Below are 16789 nucleotides of genomic sequence, written 5' to 3'. Positions count from 1 at the left end.
AGCCTGGTTTCATACCCCCAGGCAGTTCTCGTGAGCTGATGGGAAGCGGTTTCAGTGCTGGAGCAGGAGCCCCGAGCGGAGCCCTCGCAGGTGCAGTGCCCACAGTGCCATTTCCCGGGCCTGGGGAGCCAGGCAGCTGCGGCAGGAGGCGGCACAGCCGACAGTGCAGGCAGAGCGGAGCAGCCGGGGAGGAGTGCAGCCGTCTTGGTATGTCACAGGCTTCTGTGAGTCTTTCTGTCGTAAGCTGATACTCTTATGTATATAACAGGACGTGCACAAGTGTGTTCACTTAAAGCAGAAAATTCCAGTTCAGATCAATCCTGGTGCAGGTATAATATGTAAGCATATATAATTGGTCAAATATGCATCTTAAACTGATGACTGAAAGGCTTGGTTCAGTGTTTTTGTTTAGTTAAAAAGCCGTGTTGGAGAACTGGTTTTCACTAACTGCTTGGCATGCAGTCACTCACAGCGGGCTCTCTGTGTGACAGGAATAAGTGAAACCAGACTTGTCTACCTGTATTTGTTGTACAAATGCATACAGAAATAGCAGTCTTGACTGCAACAAGCACTCCAGAGATCTACAAGGAACAGATCTAATGTTGGTAGTGAAGCTGAATATAAATCTAAAGAGGCAACGTCAGTCTTTGGTTTACGGATCACTAAAATGCTGACTTTTCTGTAATCACGCTGCAGTGCTCCCTAAGTACCCTATCGTCAGTCACCTGCAGAAACAAAACGTTCTGCATTGTTGTAGCACAAGGAAATGAAAAATTCCCAGCTTTCTGGGATGTTGTTGTCTAGTAAAGGAAAGCAAAAATTAAAACAAGAGAAAAAGAGATGAAATGGCAGGACAGGGAGTCCTTTTTCTGTAGGCAGATTTTTCATTGATTTCACTTTATATGTTGTTTAGCACAGTAGAAAAGCCAGAACAAATAAAAACAGTGAGGAAACTCAAGACTTGCAGGCCTGGAAAAGAGCGTGGTTTTAAACAAGTGCTTGAATGACTGGTTGATTTTTGAAGATGTTTGATCTCTATTTTTAGACATTTATACTCAGGAGTACGTTCTGTTTCTGATGTTTTCATTACTACTGACTCTTTCTTTCTCTTTCTCTCTTTCTCTCTTTCCTTTGGATCCTGCAAAGGTAGTGATTTATAAAGCATGATCCTGGGTCATTTATTGTAGCACACTGAGCACCTCTGATGACACCCTTGGCACTCTGCAGGATCAGGCCCACATTCCTGCAGAGCGCTTAAATGTAAGGGTGTAGCCATGCACATAAATACTATAGAGGGACACAAACTGCAGAACAGTGCTGTGATTTTGTGTGGTCCTTGCCGACTTTTCCTCGCAATTTAATGTTTTTAGAAATTAACATGTAATTTAAAAATAAGCCATAAAATTTGAAAGCATAATATGAACACAATGGAACCTGTTTTCAGAAACAACTCGAGGGACCCACAAAAACTGCTCACAGCAGTGATTTTTTCAAGCTGGATCTAAACGGTGCTGGAGACCTTGGGGATACTTTGAAATAAATGGTAACCTGGGAGAGCTGAAGGAGGTCTTTTTTGCAGATCCTAATGTCATCCAGAAGTGAAATGTAAAAGGTGAATGTCAAGTACAGTATTAAATGCACACAGCAGCATAACTGCAATTTGAAGGTTGCACAGTTAAGATCGTATTTCCGCAGGAATTTTATTATTACATGACATGATTCATCAACTAAAATAGCCTGGAATTGAGAATTGAGGAGAAGATTGTGTTTAATTTACTGTTCTGTTGTTTTTTCTAAAGAAAGAATAAAGGGAATGGCTTTACTGCACGGGAAGCATCAGGTTTAATATACCAGATGTGACAGCCCAAACTTTAAAGACCCCACCTAGACCCTGCTAGTTTGGTTTACTTTTTGCATTTCTTTCAGTTAAAACACCAAAAATCAAATAAGCTGTTTTTTTAGTTCTCTTTAATTTCTTTATTTCTCAGTACCTGAGCTGCAAGGGGGATGAGTCAGGATTCTCTCCATACAACCCCAAAAAACAGTGCTTCATCAAAATGGAACCTTTTTTGTGGGAAGGTAGCAGTTCCAACCCCTCTCAGGTAGGAGAATGGAGGAAAAGAGCACTGAGTGGGCTGGGAAGAACAACTGGGGGCAGAGCACTGTCCCGAAAGCCTGGGCACCAGGGACTGCCTGGAGCCAGCCCGGCTGGAAGGAGAAGCAGCACACCTGGCAGTGCAGTTTTCCTGTGCCACCTCTCTCCACTCCATTCTTTTATTGAAAAAGAGAGTATTTGTTTTCTCACAAGTGCTGGATGCAAAAACAGTGCATTCTTGTTTTATCTGTTTGTTTTCAGATGCAAAAGGTTATGAATGTTCAAGGCTTTTTTCCCCCCATTTAAACCCAAAATATTAAGGATTCCAGAGATCCGCCTCTATGTAGATAAGATGTTCTTCAAATAGCAGCATATTTGTGCCTGTTCTATAATTCAGGTATAATTGCTTTGGAGACCCCACAGAGCAGAGGGGGACTGTGGGAATGTCTTCTGGTTTTGCTTCTGTTGATGTCATGGCAAATTTTCCACATGCTTCGGTAAAAACTGTCTAGAGCCAGTTGTTTGGCTGCAGAGGATTTTCCTCAAATCAGCTTGCTTCAGAGCAGCACGTGTCAGGACTCCTGACAGCTTTATCAATGTAGAGAATGAGATGTTCTTGCATGAATGATTTGAAATGGAAAAGATTACAACATTTGACCAAAAAATCAGAGAAGACACCAAAAAAATCAGGGCACCAGCTGTGTTTCCATGGCCACAGGTTATCGCTGCCTGTGCCAGTGTAGTAAGCTCACTTTTATTTTTCCAAGACCACTGAAATTTTCCCAATGCAAATATTCACAGCAGTGGCCAAAAAGCATCAGACCCGTGTGCTTGCCCAAGATCTCTCTCAGACACAGCAGGAAAAATGTGTGGTACTGTCACCAGTATATATTTTAATGCTCCTCTTTAGAGTTAGTCAATACTCCAGGCCTCAGCAAGGGCTGTTCTCTGGCAAGCCTTGGGCTTCACTCATTTAGTGAAGGTGTTTTCAGAGAGAAAAAAATATCCCCATTTTCCCATTGTTCCGAATGTCTTCCCAATTACACTTGGTTTTAAAACCTGGGGCCAGCCAAAATGTGAATGTTTCAGGAAATTATGTGCATGGAAAAACACATAGTCGTAAATCAGACTGTTTTCCAGTTTTAGCTCTAGACTGCATAGTTAGTAATGAATATAATAGGGAAATTAGAAAATTAGCAGTTAATTTAAGGATATTTAAAGAGAGTGTGAAACTACAGCTTGGGAAAACTCATTTAGTGAAATGGATGTAATTCCTTTTCCCCTTCCACTGCCTGAGCAGGATTTTCCTCGGTAGCCAAATTTGTGTGCAGATCTCTTGCAGCAGAAACACCAGGCTCATGTGCTGCCTTGCCATGTCTTCTGCCGTGATTCAGGGGTCCCTCAGCCATGCAAACATCAGCCAGCTGCAGCCATTGCTGCAAAAAGAAACACTGCTCAGAGAGGAGGGCAGAGTGAGGCTCGGGAGAGATAACAAGACGAGGTCAATGAGCCATGTACCAGCTCAAGCAGAGCAGCAGAAAGCCCTGGGTGCTGCAGCCCTGGTGCAAGAAGCAGGGACAGAGCAGGGCAGCACCAGGCAGGAGCAGTGGCTCACATCCCGTGGGATGTCTCCATAGCCTTGCTGCCTAACGCTGCCTCAGTGTGCATGCAGGGCCCTGGCACTGCAGCTGTCTCCCAGCGTGCTTCTGAAGGCACAAATTTGCTCTGTCCTTTACCCAGGAAATCCAGCAGCAAAATGTGAGTATCAGCTGTTTGTGCCAAAGGGAAGATGTAGGCCAATGAACTTGAAAAATATGGCATGATTTTGTACATGGAATAGCAAAAAGAGGAACAAAACACAGAGATGTGTGCTGTCACCTCATCAGAAGTAGCTTAGAAATCACACATGACTTTATGTATCGGTGATGGGGAAGCACTTCTGAGCAGACAAAGCCATGGCCAGAGGCAGATCGCTGGGTTGTGAGCAAGACTTGTGCTGGCTCCAACACTGAAATGTGCCTGTTCTGCTCCTCAGGGCTCTTGTGGGACTGCAGCTGACTCTGCTCCTGCACCAAGACATCTGCCCATGGCACCTGCATGAAGAAAGAGAAATTACAGGGACAAACGTTTATTGCCCAGTGGATCAGTTTTACATATGAAATCTATAATCTTCATCACAAGTAACCACTGCCTTTGGTGATTCTTACTAACATACTAATCTGTGTGCGGTGCAAGTGTGACCAGGAGGGGACAGGGTGCAGACAAGGCAGGCACAGGCAAGACGGGGTAGTAGCAGAAGGGGAAAAAAGGGCTGGACTTTTCACATTCTGGCTGAGGCAGTAAACTTAAAGGAATGGCAAGCCCATAAAAGTTTCACTTCATTCTGGAAAAACATCTGAATTGAAACTTCACACCTGGCATGGGTTTTCTGCGTGTCCCAGGCTCCTTCCGCGGCTGCTGGGGAGAAATAATGTGACTTTGGGTAACTCCTGGTAGATTCTGCTTGTAGCGCAGACTGTCCCTCGTGCAGTGTTACATTGCTGCTGTTCATGTTGCTGTAGTTAAGGTTGTACCTGTGTTTCCATTAGAACCCTTTTAATCTGCAAATTTATGACCCAGCTGTAAAAATTCAATCCAGACTGAAACTTGGCATGAACAGTGTTCACTCTCCCATCTGTGGAAGGGATTTAAGCAGGTACATCCCAGTAATAACCATCTGAGTTAGGCTTGTAAATTTGGAGCGTGATGACTGGTGAAAAAAATTGTGAGCTTCTCAGTAGTCCTGGAGTCTGAAATATTTTATGCTTGTGGTAAAACTAGTGAAAAGCAGCTTGTTTGTATTCAGTCATACAGCTGTAAATAAAGAAAATGGTTTGGGTCTTCCTGTGTTTGCTTACATGCACAAACACATGCATTTTTCCTTACCATAGCAAGATTTTGATATGAATGGCAAACATGTGAAACTCTCCAGGCTCGTGCACCAAAGCAGAGTTGGATGATCTCAAGTAGGTTAAGAAATTGTTTTCGTGCTGGTGAAAATGGTAGAATTTATCTATTGATTGTAAGAGGAAAAAAATAGGGAAATAAGAAAATGGGGTTGTTTTGTTTTAGGTGAGGGTTTTTATTAAATTCTTCTTAAAATACTGTAAAAACTGATAGAGTATTGAACTGCAGAATTATTTTTATTCATCATTGCTTCCTCCCATTTTAATTTTCTTTTCTAAAAAGCTACACACTGAATGTGCCTGATAGATAAACTAGTGATCTTAGCTGATCCAACAAATCCTATTTCCCTTTGCAGGTTTGTGGTTTTTAAAAATAATTCTGTAACCTGAAAAAAAACACCTCCTTTATGCGTTTAACTGAATTTTTTTAGGTCATTTGTCCATAATGTGAATACCAGAAATATAATGACGAAAGCAGTTTAGTGACTTCTGATATTCTATGTGTATTCACAGAGAAACTTTTGGGAGGGTTTTGACACAATTTGAGAAGCAGATTGAAGGGATATCTGCATGGAATAATTCTGGGCTGTGGATGAGCTTGTACATGCAATTCAGAAAATGTCAGGAACCTTTAGGTATTATTTGGTGAATGGGAGTTTTTTCAGTTTGAAGGAGAAAGGGGAGCGGTTTTAAAAACACCTGTTCTGCAAAACCCTGTCTAATATTCGTCTGTAGAGGTTAATTTCTAATTATCCAGAAAACCAGAGTTGGATTCAGTGATATTAAATCCATTTCACTACAGACTTAAAAAATTCAGTATGAGATAAAGAGACAGATCTGGAAATGACCAGTGATTACTAAAGACCTGTTGAGGTCTTTTATGCTTTATGGCATTAAATTGGCATCAAATCACCACTTTAGATCTGCTAAAGGAGAAATATGTCCTAACAGTAAAAGCATGCAAAAGGCTTGTATACGTGACTTTTATGTGAGCTACCAAAAAAAAAAAAAAAAAAAGGAGCAGGAGTTTAAAGCAGGAAGGAGATTTGGAGAGGTAAAATGCATTGTAGAAAATCTGGAAAAGTGAAAAACAATTCAAACAGAAAGAGATTAGATAAACATTTGAACTGGAACAGCTGAAAAGAAACACAAAAATAGGTAAAGCAAAATTCCAATGAGCCATGAAATCTGTTTTCCTTAATTTTTCACAGTGTCCTTGAAACTTGATGTCAGAGACTCTATCTCTGTTCTTTCACTGATGGCCAGAAATTGAGGTTATGATGACCAGATCGTTCGGTATGGCACTGACATTTCAAGTTAAAAGGGATTGCCAAGACTCTCAGTTATGACACTAAAATATACCACTATTTCTAGAGCAAATTTTCAGTCCCTCCCTCATGCCTCCACATTGATTTAGGCAACAGATGCACGAAAAACAAAGCAACATTCAAAATAATCCCCTAGCTGAGGCTGGGGGAAGGCTGGCTAGTGGGCTGTAGCCAAAATTCCTTAAATGTTACAATGTTTTACATTTCTAAATGTAAAAACTTTCTTTCCAATGTGAGGTACCAGCCAAATGTCTTAGTTACGGTATCTCAGAGTGAAAACTGGCATATGGCCTTGTGGTCATTTGTGGGTATTGACAGATTTACACCCTCGAAGATCAAATTAAACTTTGTCGGTTTCTCCATCTCCCCTTACTTTGTCAGGGCTTCTTGTCTCCCTGTTACTATTTGTCAGCTTAAATCCTGTTTGCTGGAAAAATGAGGGCTCTTCACGACCTGGCTCTTCAGGAGCAAATTGCCTCAAATTCTTTCTGCTAGCCAAGGTATTTTGTAATGCATTGCAAAACAGAGGCAGGGTTGCGCTCCTTGCACTAGATGTACTTTGTGGGCTAGACACTGCGGGCAGTTTTAATGAGGTCTTGGTGTGCTGGAGAATTCGTGTCGGCCCTTAACTTCAGGGAGACTTATCCCAGGTCCCTGTTTGTCTAATTGCTCTTTCTACCCCAAGGAGCAGGATCTGTCTTTGTCTCATTGTGGGCTGCACTGTGCAGAGTCTGGACTGATGGCTGCTCTGGGAGCAGGTTCCAGAGTTGGTGTGCAAATCCAGTGGTCTGCTCCTGGCTATTTATGGCAGCTTTGCACTGTGGTGGTGGATTGTCCATTACACAGGCACACTAAAATTCATGGTCCTGCTTTTCTCCCTCTTGTGCTGTTTAGCTGGGGTAGCTGTTGATTTCTGTATCAAATTAATTTCCTTGGGATCATCTTCAAATAGGAGCTTCCTCCAGAAGACAGCAGCCTCTATCAGAGAAAGCTCTGGGTGTCTGTGCCAGCAGTGTCAGAGAAAGCCATGTGCAGCTTGTGAAATTTATGTCAGCTGGGGGAACAGGGGCGCTGGGTGAAGCCTGGAGCCCCTCTCTGTCTGCAATATCATAATTACAATAGTTCTGGGCTTCCTACTTGTTGAATCTCGGTAGTGCTGGATGTTTAGGGACACTTTTTGAAGTGAAGAGAAACCAAAAAAGCTGTCCTGCTCTGGCCAGCACTTGAGATGGTAGTGGTGTTTGTAACATATACAATGTTTCATATATATATATATACATGCACACAGATGCACACAGATTTTTTTAGTGCTCTATTACGATGATGATATCTGTGGAATTCAAACACGTTGTCTCGCTGTTTTGCTGTGCTTGCACCTTCAGCTCAGAGCTGTGCAGAAGTTTACCATGGCAGTGAATTTTGCAAAGACAGAGGAAAAAGAGGCTCCCAACTGTATTGTCTACGAACAATGATATATCTTGCTTTCAAATCCCATACCTCACTGAACTGCTTACTCTAGATTGCCTCTGCAAAGCTGAAAATCCTTTTCACAGAAGTCAGCAGAGAAGACAAGGCTGACCTGCAGGTATTGATCCCAGTAATCCTTTGTTTCATGCAAAGGCTTATTTCTGCTGTCTAAACCGATGTGAAGAAATGCTTGTTTAAACATTTAAATGAATAAAAATGGCGGGTGTCTTTATAAGCCTGTTTTCCTCTCAATATTTTGTCCCAGCCTTTCTGCTGCTGTTTTCGCTCCTTGTCTAATGAGACTGTGAGTGATAATTTCTCCTTGCTGCAAGTGCAGATAAGCATTAATTCGTGTTTATTACATTTGCTGTGAATCTATAAATGGAAAATGTCCTTAATGTCTCATTCTTCTATACCTCATTCAACTCATAGATTCACAGCCCTGATTCTTTTCTCTCTTATTTCAGAAGGGGTTGATAATTATATCTATACTCAACTCAAAGGGCCTTTATCTTCACCTGATAATTGAGACACTCAGATATGTTTTAAAACCAGCCCTTTGGAAGTGCTTGGAAGTGCAAAAATCCAATTTCCCAAGAACCGGTCTAGGGTTTGAGTGTTTTGGCCCCAAAACACGCTGCATGATTTGACTCACAATGTTCATGTGTTCACAAAGCTTTCCAAACTTAATTTTGTGAACTCCTGCTGCTTTCAGTGGGATCTTTGCTCGCCAATCAGACTGTGACCCTCAGAATATAAGTGAGAATATAAGTGCTCATATTTGGGTACTCCTGATCCTTCATTCCTTGCACAAAATAGGAAAAATAAAGGCTGTATTCAGTGCTGCAGTACTGCTGCATTTGCTGAGGTTTGGAGAGCTCTGACATCTCTCCATGGGCTTTATGGCTGCTCAGAAACACCCCTTCCCTGTCCAGAGCAGTGGCAGCACTCAGCCTGATGTGAGCCCACCAAAACCCTCTCCTGCCTCATGGCCATGTCACCTTTCCAACATGTCTGGACAGGCTCCAGACAGTGGCTCCACACTCCCCACAGGACCAAAAGACCTTTTACAGAAGGTACGGGAGGCAGGTCTTCTGAGGTAAGCTCCTCATGAACCTCTGGCTCCTGCCCACCGTGTCCCACCACACAAAACCTTCAGCCCACAGCCCAGCTGGGAACAGGAGGTCTGGGCAAAAGGCCAGGTGTGAGCGAGCTGGCCAGAGTGAGTGTTGGAGCAGGGTGTCTGAAGGAGGTAGCAGGGAGAGATGGGTTTGTCCTGCCCCTCGGGATGTGAGGGACGCGGTGCAGTGCGCTATCCGGTAACAGGGCTCACCTTCGTCCTTGGAGAGCTCTGCTTCATCCAAGGATTTTGCTCCCTTGGCCCCTGCAAATCTTTACAGCTGGAATATGGGTTTAGGTAAATCAGATGCCTTGAGTTCACAAATACAGGGTAACTGTTTGGAGAGGAGAGGAGGGAAAAAATCAACAAAGGCCTTTGATATATTGTATGTCATCCATACGTGACACTCCAAGACCTTCAAATGCTTAAACTGAAAACCTAAATATAATTTAGTTAGTAAAAATATACCTTAGTTATAATAAAATGATAATAGTGGAACTTGGCAACAGAGCTGCTAATAAATACTACTTTTGAAATGTGCCTGGGATCCAAGTACATACTCTTTTACTGTGTAGTTAAAGCATGTGGCAGGACATGCTAGACCAAGATTTTCTTTTTGTCTTTCCAGTGGAAAACTAAAGTTCTTTGTTTAAGTGAAGCCTGTTGGGAATTTTTTTTAAGTAAAACAAGGAGCTAAGGAATTCCATTTCCTTTTGCCAACTTTTTTTTTCCTCCTTCAAGCCAAATTATCGATTAATGGGGCATTAAATAACAAATACTGCCTAGTTAGAATCATACACTTTTTTACTTAGGCTCTTTCAATACTTTCTTACTGGTGCTTCAAACACAGCTGAATTAAAAGATGAGGTACTTTATTGGGAAAAAGCTACCCTTTCTAAACCTTTTTGACCTTATAAAAATAAAGGTCAGTAATCTGAAAGTCATTACATTTGCGTACTTACCCCTATTTTTTATTTTTTAAATGGAAAAAAAATACGTACTCCTTTAAGGTCTTCTTCCTGAGATTCATTCTTTGCCTTCCTCATTAGCTGTCTCCATTTCGGTACCCTATCGTTTTGCCAGCAGAGCAGCCAAGTGAATGCTTGACCATATTTTTCTCTGGCTCTAGTGAAACTGTGATCTGACAATAGAATACTTTTCTCTGGGTTTTCCTTCTTCCCCTGGGGAACCATACTTCAAGGGCAACCTGCTTGTCCAGCATATGAACATGTGGAAAATCCACTGCTATGCACTAATGATTTTCAGATGGGCAATTGTTGCTGAAAATCATCCCAAGAGCGGCAGCTTCTCCATTGTAGCACCTTACCACTGAGGGATCACATTGCTTGTAGCTGCTCTGGAATAAACCCTTTTCATTTATGTGCAGGGTGGTGACATTTGCTGCATCACACATATGTGGTGACAAAATTTAAGGGAAAAGGAGGTACAACTTACAGTTGTGGTTATTTTTTGGCCATTGGGACATGCATCAAAATCTGACAATTATTTTAGATTGAGAGTATAAGTGTAGGAAAAAGTTGAGCTCTGCCAAAGATTCACAACATCAAGGCAGAAGCACCCTAAATATTGTCCACAAATTAATAGCTTTCAAACTTGTGTTTTAAATATTTACAAGGAGACTTGTCACACTCTGGGAGAGAGAAAAATGAGTTTTAAATTTTAAATAGCTTCTATTACTGTTCTTAGAATATGCATTCTTTTTAAACAACTTTCACTTTTAATCTGTAATTAAGGCCAAAGTTTTCTTTTAATTTTAAAAGCTTGTCCTTGGACTAAAACAACATGGAACATTTTTAAACATTGATCCAAGCTGCTGTAGATACATTTTATTAAAACCACAGAGCCTGCAGTTGGATTCCTTGCTTTGCCAGATCGACTATGAACTGTAAGTGTGGCAGTAATGATTGTGGAGTCCTGGATGCTTCACTAGCAGTGAGGAGGGTTGTTTTTCTGGAGTTGTTCCTCCCTTTGGGCCCTATTCATGAATGACTTAATCTCTGTCTATGATCAAATGTCGTGCAAGTTACTGTGCACAGAAAAATCAAGGAATGCTTCTCTTTCCTGCGTTCCTTACATGGAATTGCTGAGCCTGCCCAGCAAGCAGTTGGAGTGTGGTGAGGGTGGGAAGCAAGCAGCAACAAAAACAGAGAAAACCACCAGAAGCAATATAAAAAGAGTGAGACAAAGAAAACAGGGAAAATTTTGTAAGATCTGGTGTGCAAGTTGGATTGAGCCATGCACAAGACATCTCCAGCTTGGCCAGGCAGCACCAGCTGGAGGGGAAACTGGGCTTTCAGCTGGGGAGTGTTGCAGGGGCAGTTTGTTCACCATGAAAAATAAAAGTGTTCCCCAGTATTTTGTCTGTAGTGCTGGCCATAAAGATGATTTCTAGTGCATGTTTCTCTTAGCTTGTTTGGTCTTGAAAAGCGAACATTACATGTTTTGATGGGCAGATCTCAAGAAGTTCAGGGAGCAAATGCTTCTTAGTTTTTCTGTTTCTTGACCTAATTGCTTGTGTGGTAATTCTGTCCTTTCACACACCACTTTATTTGTAGCCAAGAGTAAGACTTTCATTACTAGTGATATTGATTACACAATGCATGCCATGCAAGGAACTTTTCTTGTGATGTTTTGGTATTTTGTTAGAGATCTAGCAGAATAATGGGATGAAGTGGTGCATGGCTGTCTCCATATTTATACAGGTCTCTTCCTTTTTAAGTTTCAACAAAGTTTTCACTTCAGCTCGGGTCTGTTCTCAGTTAAGAGTGAAGAAAGGACTTACGTTATTGGAGTTGTTTTTCTCATCACCAACACCCTGCAGCCACTGCATGAAATTCTGTCTGTCTCCGTGCCCTAGTGTGAGGACAGATTGCTATAGCAGGACTCCCACGCCAAACAGTCACTGGTGGCAAATGGGAAATAACTTGACTCAGGTGCTGAACTTCTCCAGCTGTTGGTGGGAGTTACACTTGTTTGTCCAGGACAGTGACTGGAATAGTCGTTTAGCTCTTTTTGAGGTATTTTCCATCCCTTTAGTACTGACAATGGACTTAAAAGATGTAACTCTCTTTTCAGGTAGGTCATGGCTGGAGTATCATTTTAGCTCTAGAAGGGAAAAGATAGAAGAAAGGATAGGGAATGAAGGGGAAAAAAGAAACTCGGAGCCAGGAAATAAATACAGGTAGGAAAATAAAGAGAAGAAAGTGATGGGAGATTGTAAAGAGAGGATGGTGCTGGGAGAGGATGCAGAAAGGGGAATGCAAGATTAAGGACAAGAACAAAAAGGAAAAGGAAAGAAAAGGGATAAAAGGGATGAAGGCAAGAAAATAAAATACTGAGGAAACAGGTATAGAAATTATGGTAGGAATCTGGAATGTAACAGGGAAGGGTTCTAGAATAAATTAGAGAAGTGTAGGCGATAGTAGCATTTTTAACAGTCCAAAATTAGAAGTTTGGTATTTTCCATTTCAACGTGTTTGAGAAATGAGGGTAAATAAGCATTCAAGATACTGCCACCCTTCTTGGAAGGAACCATTGTCTCCAATTGTGATGTCTTGGCATTTTTTTTCCATGTTACACAGGCTAAGAGCAAATAAACTTCCAGAAAAGGGTATGACCTTGCTTAAGATACAAAGCAAATTAATCCAAACTGTTGCTCCACAACTTAGGGCAAAAACACAGCTTAGTCTGGGACTGGGAAATACTCCAGTGCTGGTGGCAGTGGTAGTAGTGATGGAGGCATCTGTTTGTGTGAGGTGTGTGGTTATTAATTTCCCAGTCTCTTGGTGCATCTGCAATCCCTGACTAAGCTGGACACAAAAATATAGAATGCTTCTCATACTTCGGCTTAATGATACCCAATCCAGACTTTGGCGGATTCCACCAAGACCTGTTTTGAAAACTGTAAGTAGTTTTCAGGCTACTGTGAGACAATTTGGCCGAGTGTGGAGGCTTCCTTGGCCCAGAGTTCCTGAAAGTTTTAACTTCTTTTAGGTCTGCTCCTTTCTGTAAATTTTTCAAACGAGATATTCTCTTTGAAAATTTTTCAAGTCATTATCTGTAAATTGGAGAGAGAAATCTTCTTAACCTAATGCATAGCTGGCTGGGGGTGGTGTCTTTGTGCTCCTCTGAGACGAGCATCTGTCAGTAGAGTAGAAAGGATGGACTGGTTGTTTGATCCTGTGTGTCAAAACATGCATTCCTATACAGTTCATGGTATTTATGAACCTAAAATATGTCATGCCAGATCTGATAATTACACATATAATTTTCAAGTTCAACAGAAGGTTTTGTTTCTTTTCCCCCCATCATTTTTTAAAGAAACAGAATATATCTGAATTAAAAACATGATTGGTGATGGTGAGTGGGTGGTTCTGTTTACCCTGCCACATTATATAGTACCACTTTTACTCCTTGTTTGGATAGCAGTCACAAGACCTAGATATCAAGCTGTGAAAGTATTTTTCTTGCAGCAGCCTTTCTTTTTTTGGCAGGCAGTGGCTTTGGAGATGCCTCGCATTTTGTCATGTGATTGGACTGCTGATGAGGTTTCTGTGTTGCCTCATTTTCCTGGATTCCATCTGAATTAACTCTTCTTTGGGTCACAGTCATTAGCACACTTCTGAAGGAGTGGGGCTTTGCATCATAGTGTGATGAACACTAATACTTAATCTCTGTAAGGAAACACCCTGTAAAGAAGGAATTTGCTGCATTTGTTCCACGTGACAGAAATCTGTTTTCTCTACCTCCAGCTGTCCACATTGAAAACACATTCCATCTTCACAGTAATGTTCCTTCATGAAACAAGGGAAAATGAGGGGAAATGACTTGTATGTAATTGTTCCATCTAAAAATATTCAGCTTAGTCTTGTAAACACATAAAGTAGTTCTTTGTAAACAAGTCTCTTAATTTTCTTTAAACTGAATATTTAGATGTTATGTTAGAGAAGCTGGGTGTATCAAACACATATGGTTCCTATTGCATCAGGGGCTTTCTTAATTTTGGAGTTCTAATTGAAGAGACATTTTTCAAAGCATGCTAACTTTACAGAAACTAATCTGACTCTGTTTGGTCTAGGCTTTATTCTTCCATCTATCACCACACTCTGGAGACATTTTCCACTTTAAATGTGCAGCAGTAACAATATACCTCATGGACTTTGAATTGCCTTCAATACTTCCAGTGTGTGATGTGGAAACACAGTTTGGGGTAGTAGAAGTTGGGGAACTTCCAGGGGATTGATTACTTGAAGGGGAGAGAATTAGGAAGAGGCATCAGGGAAGAAATGAGAGTAAGGACTATAATTTATTCATAAGTTTTTTGCCTTATTAGTGGATAATTTATAACACAAAATGCCTTAGACCAAGTAGTATCTTTAAGTGGACAAAATTTCTATCCATATCAGAGAAATACTGCAGGTCTCCTTCAAAACATAAGATATTCCATAGATGTCACAAAACAACTATTTCCCTCAGATAACGCAAAATTTCAGTTTGGCATCCAATATGTATTGATTTTCCCTCTTACTAATAATAGGCGGAGAACTATTAAGTTTACACTTGAGGTGGGTGCATTTGAAATAGAAAACACATTTCTATCTCAGGCAGTGCTGTTCTGGTTTCTGCTGGTGTGGGCTTCCACTGCAGGTGCATGCTCTGCAGAGAGCTGAGCAATGTCCTGCGCTTGCAGGTGGTGATGGGGTGGGATGTCTTGGAGAGCCGAGTTAGGGCCCCCTCTCCAGCTGCACCCTGAGCCCTTTGCACTGCACGTGCTGGCTCTGACCTGTGCAATGAGTGCACCACGTTTGCCACTGACTTGGGTCTGAATTCTGGACAAATCCACCTTTCCCAAGCACAGAATATTTAACAATAAATTGCCTTTTTTTTTTTAATGTTTTTCCTAATCCAATAACATGCAAAATATAAAGTCCACAAAGGTCAAAAGGTCATAGAGGTAAATTTATTTATTAAATGGAAATACTTGGTCCAGAAACCATTATGAATCATTTTGGTGTTTTAAGTTCAGGATGCAGAGTAAATTATTCCAAAAATAATGGTAGCCAAATGTCATTCCCTCCAAGCGTTTGTGTAATATCTATTTATCTGTGGGCAGATGACTGCTATGTATAATCAGAGGCAGACTTTTGTCAAATTGAGACTAAGTAAACACAGCTGAACACAAGCAAGTTGGACTACATTTTTTTCAGTTCTGCCAGCACCATTATGACCTTGAAAATGAATGTTTTTTCAGAGCAATCTGCTTTCAATATGGTAGAATTTTTAATGTTTCAAATTAACAAGTGTTGATTGAAAATTTGTTCTGTTTAATTTTAATATTTTTGTCCAAATAAATGAAAAGTGTGTATTTGTCCAAAGGAAGGCATCCTTTCTGCTGCTTGCAAAGTAGGGGTGTTTTGTATAGAAGTGTTTCTTGCATGTATCTATGTGAACAAGAACAACAGTTAGGGCTGTAAACTCATCTGAAACTTCATCATACAATCAGAGAAAATTTTCTATTGTTTGCTTGAAACATAAATGCTTTTTTTATGTTCTGTGCAAGAAAATGTAGAATTTAGGCAGTAGATTTTATGCCATTACATTATTTAGATATTGTTTTCATTATCCTTGAAAACATAGGACTATTTATAACTTTTTCCCATTCTTCTGAAGCTTAATATCCTTCTAAACTTTTTACAGAGACTCTGTTTTTCTCTGATACCCCAAAAGAAACAAGTCTGACTTTATTGCCAAACAGTACAATTTAAATCTTAGTTTTAACGTGTGTATTTTCTGCTTTTAAAGTACCAGTCATTAGAACAGAGAACATTTTGCTCCCTTGATTTAAAGGTCACAGCATTTGGAGTTCAGAGTAGCTTTGGAGACAATTCAAATAGGAGTCCTGATCAAAAATTTGTCTTTCAGTAATTACAGCGAGTGAGTGTCATCCATTGCCAATATCTGTGCTTCAAGGCACTTCTTTCAAAGGGTTGGGTTTTTTTTTTCCATTTTAAGTGCTGTATAGAAACCAGCTAACATACCAAACTCAGGAGTAGGACATGTGCACAGAGTTGTGGCCAGGGGAAACTTTCCTAAAGTCTTTGTGCTTCATATTCACAAGTCATGCTTCCCATTCTGCCTCTTTGAGGGGCAGCAGTTACCAATTTCTACCCAGTTCGTACAGAACAAGGGTTTAATGCCAGCAGCTGAACATGCAAAGCACCTCCTATTTGATGGGTTGCTACAGTGTGAATTTGGCTTCCCAAAAGGTGTTTTCTTGGATGTTTTCTGAAAGTATTCTTCTTGCTTCAGTTTTCTCTTCTCCTGTTGTACTAGAGAAAGAAAAATGAGGATCCAGCTGGAAATGGGGAGGAAGAGGAAAAAGACAGATGTGATAGAAAAGAAGACAACACAATTGAGAAAGCAATTTTGATGGAAAATTGCAATCATTGGATATGGCTGAACATTCCTATATTTTGTTCTCTCTACTGAAATACAGATTTCACAAATAAAGCAGAGGGTGTTGCTCCCAGGTCTGTCTGAGCAGACATTAACCAAAATAATATGGAGAACTCCTTGATGCCAGGTTTTTAGACACAATTGTTTCTTCTGGGCAGCTCCTCCTTGGGGTCTAGGGGTACGGATACTCCCAGTGTCAGTGTCTTGGTTTGTATTCTGGAATCTCTGCTGCACCACAAAGGCTGAGTCTTATAAAAACAAAAATAAAGGAATGGGGCAGGTGTCATCTAAGCCCCCAAAATGGGCCTCTGGGTGTTTGAAGGGTGCAAGGCAAGTACTAATTGCAAAGCTTAGGACC

At 40.9% G+C, this 16789-nt stretch overlaps 1 protein-coding gene across 3 annotated transcripts in view; it reads left to right on the top strand.

The window, feature by feature from the left end:
- The window catches only part of MKX (mohawk homeobox), a 48468-nt gene that overhangs the window by 15533 nt on the left and 16146 nt on the right, over positions 1-16789 (top strand). Inside the window, exon 6 of one of the 3 annotated variants that reach the window (XM_014248807.2) lies at positions 4131-4366. The exons of the other annotated variants lie outside the window; for them this stretch is intronic. Coding sequence (XP_014104282.1) covers positions 4131-4153 — 23 coding nt within the window. The 3' untranslated portion in view covers positions 4154-4366. Of the gene's footprint in view, positions 1-4130; positions 4367-16789 lie in introns of those variants that run through there. 3 annotated transcript variants of the gene reach the window in all.

Source organism: Pseudopodoces humilis, chromosome 1 (genome assembly GCF_049639895.1).
Source record: "Pseudopodoces humilis isolate 2021_Gansu_Grassland_sample_001 chromosome 1, ASM4963989v1, whole genome shotgun sequence".
Taxonomy (NCBI): domain Eukaryota; kingdom Metazoa; phylum Chordata; class Aves; order Passeriformes; family Paridae; genus Pseudopodoces; species Pseudopodoces humilis.
The sequence above is the reverse complement of the archived record's forward strand: the minus strand, read 5'-3'. Positions and strand labels throughout refer to the sequence as shown.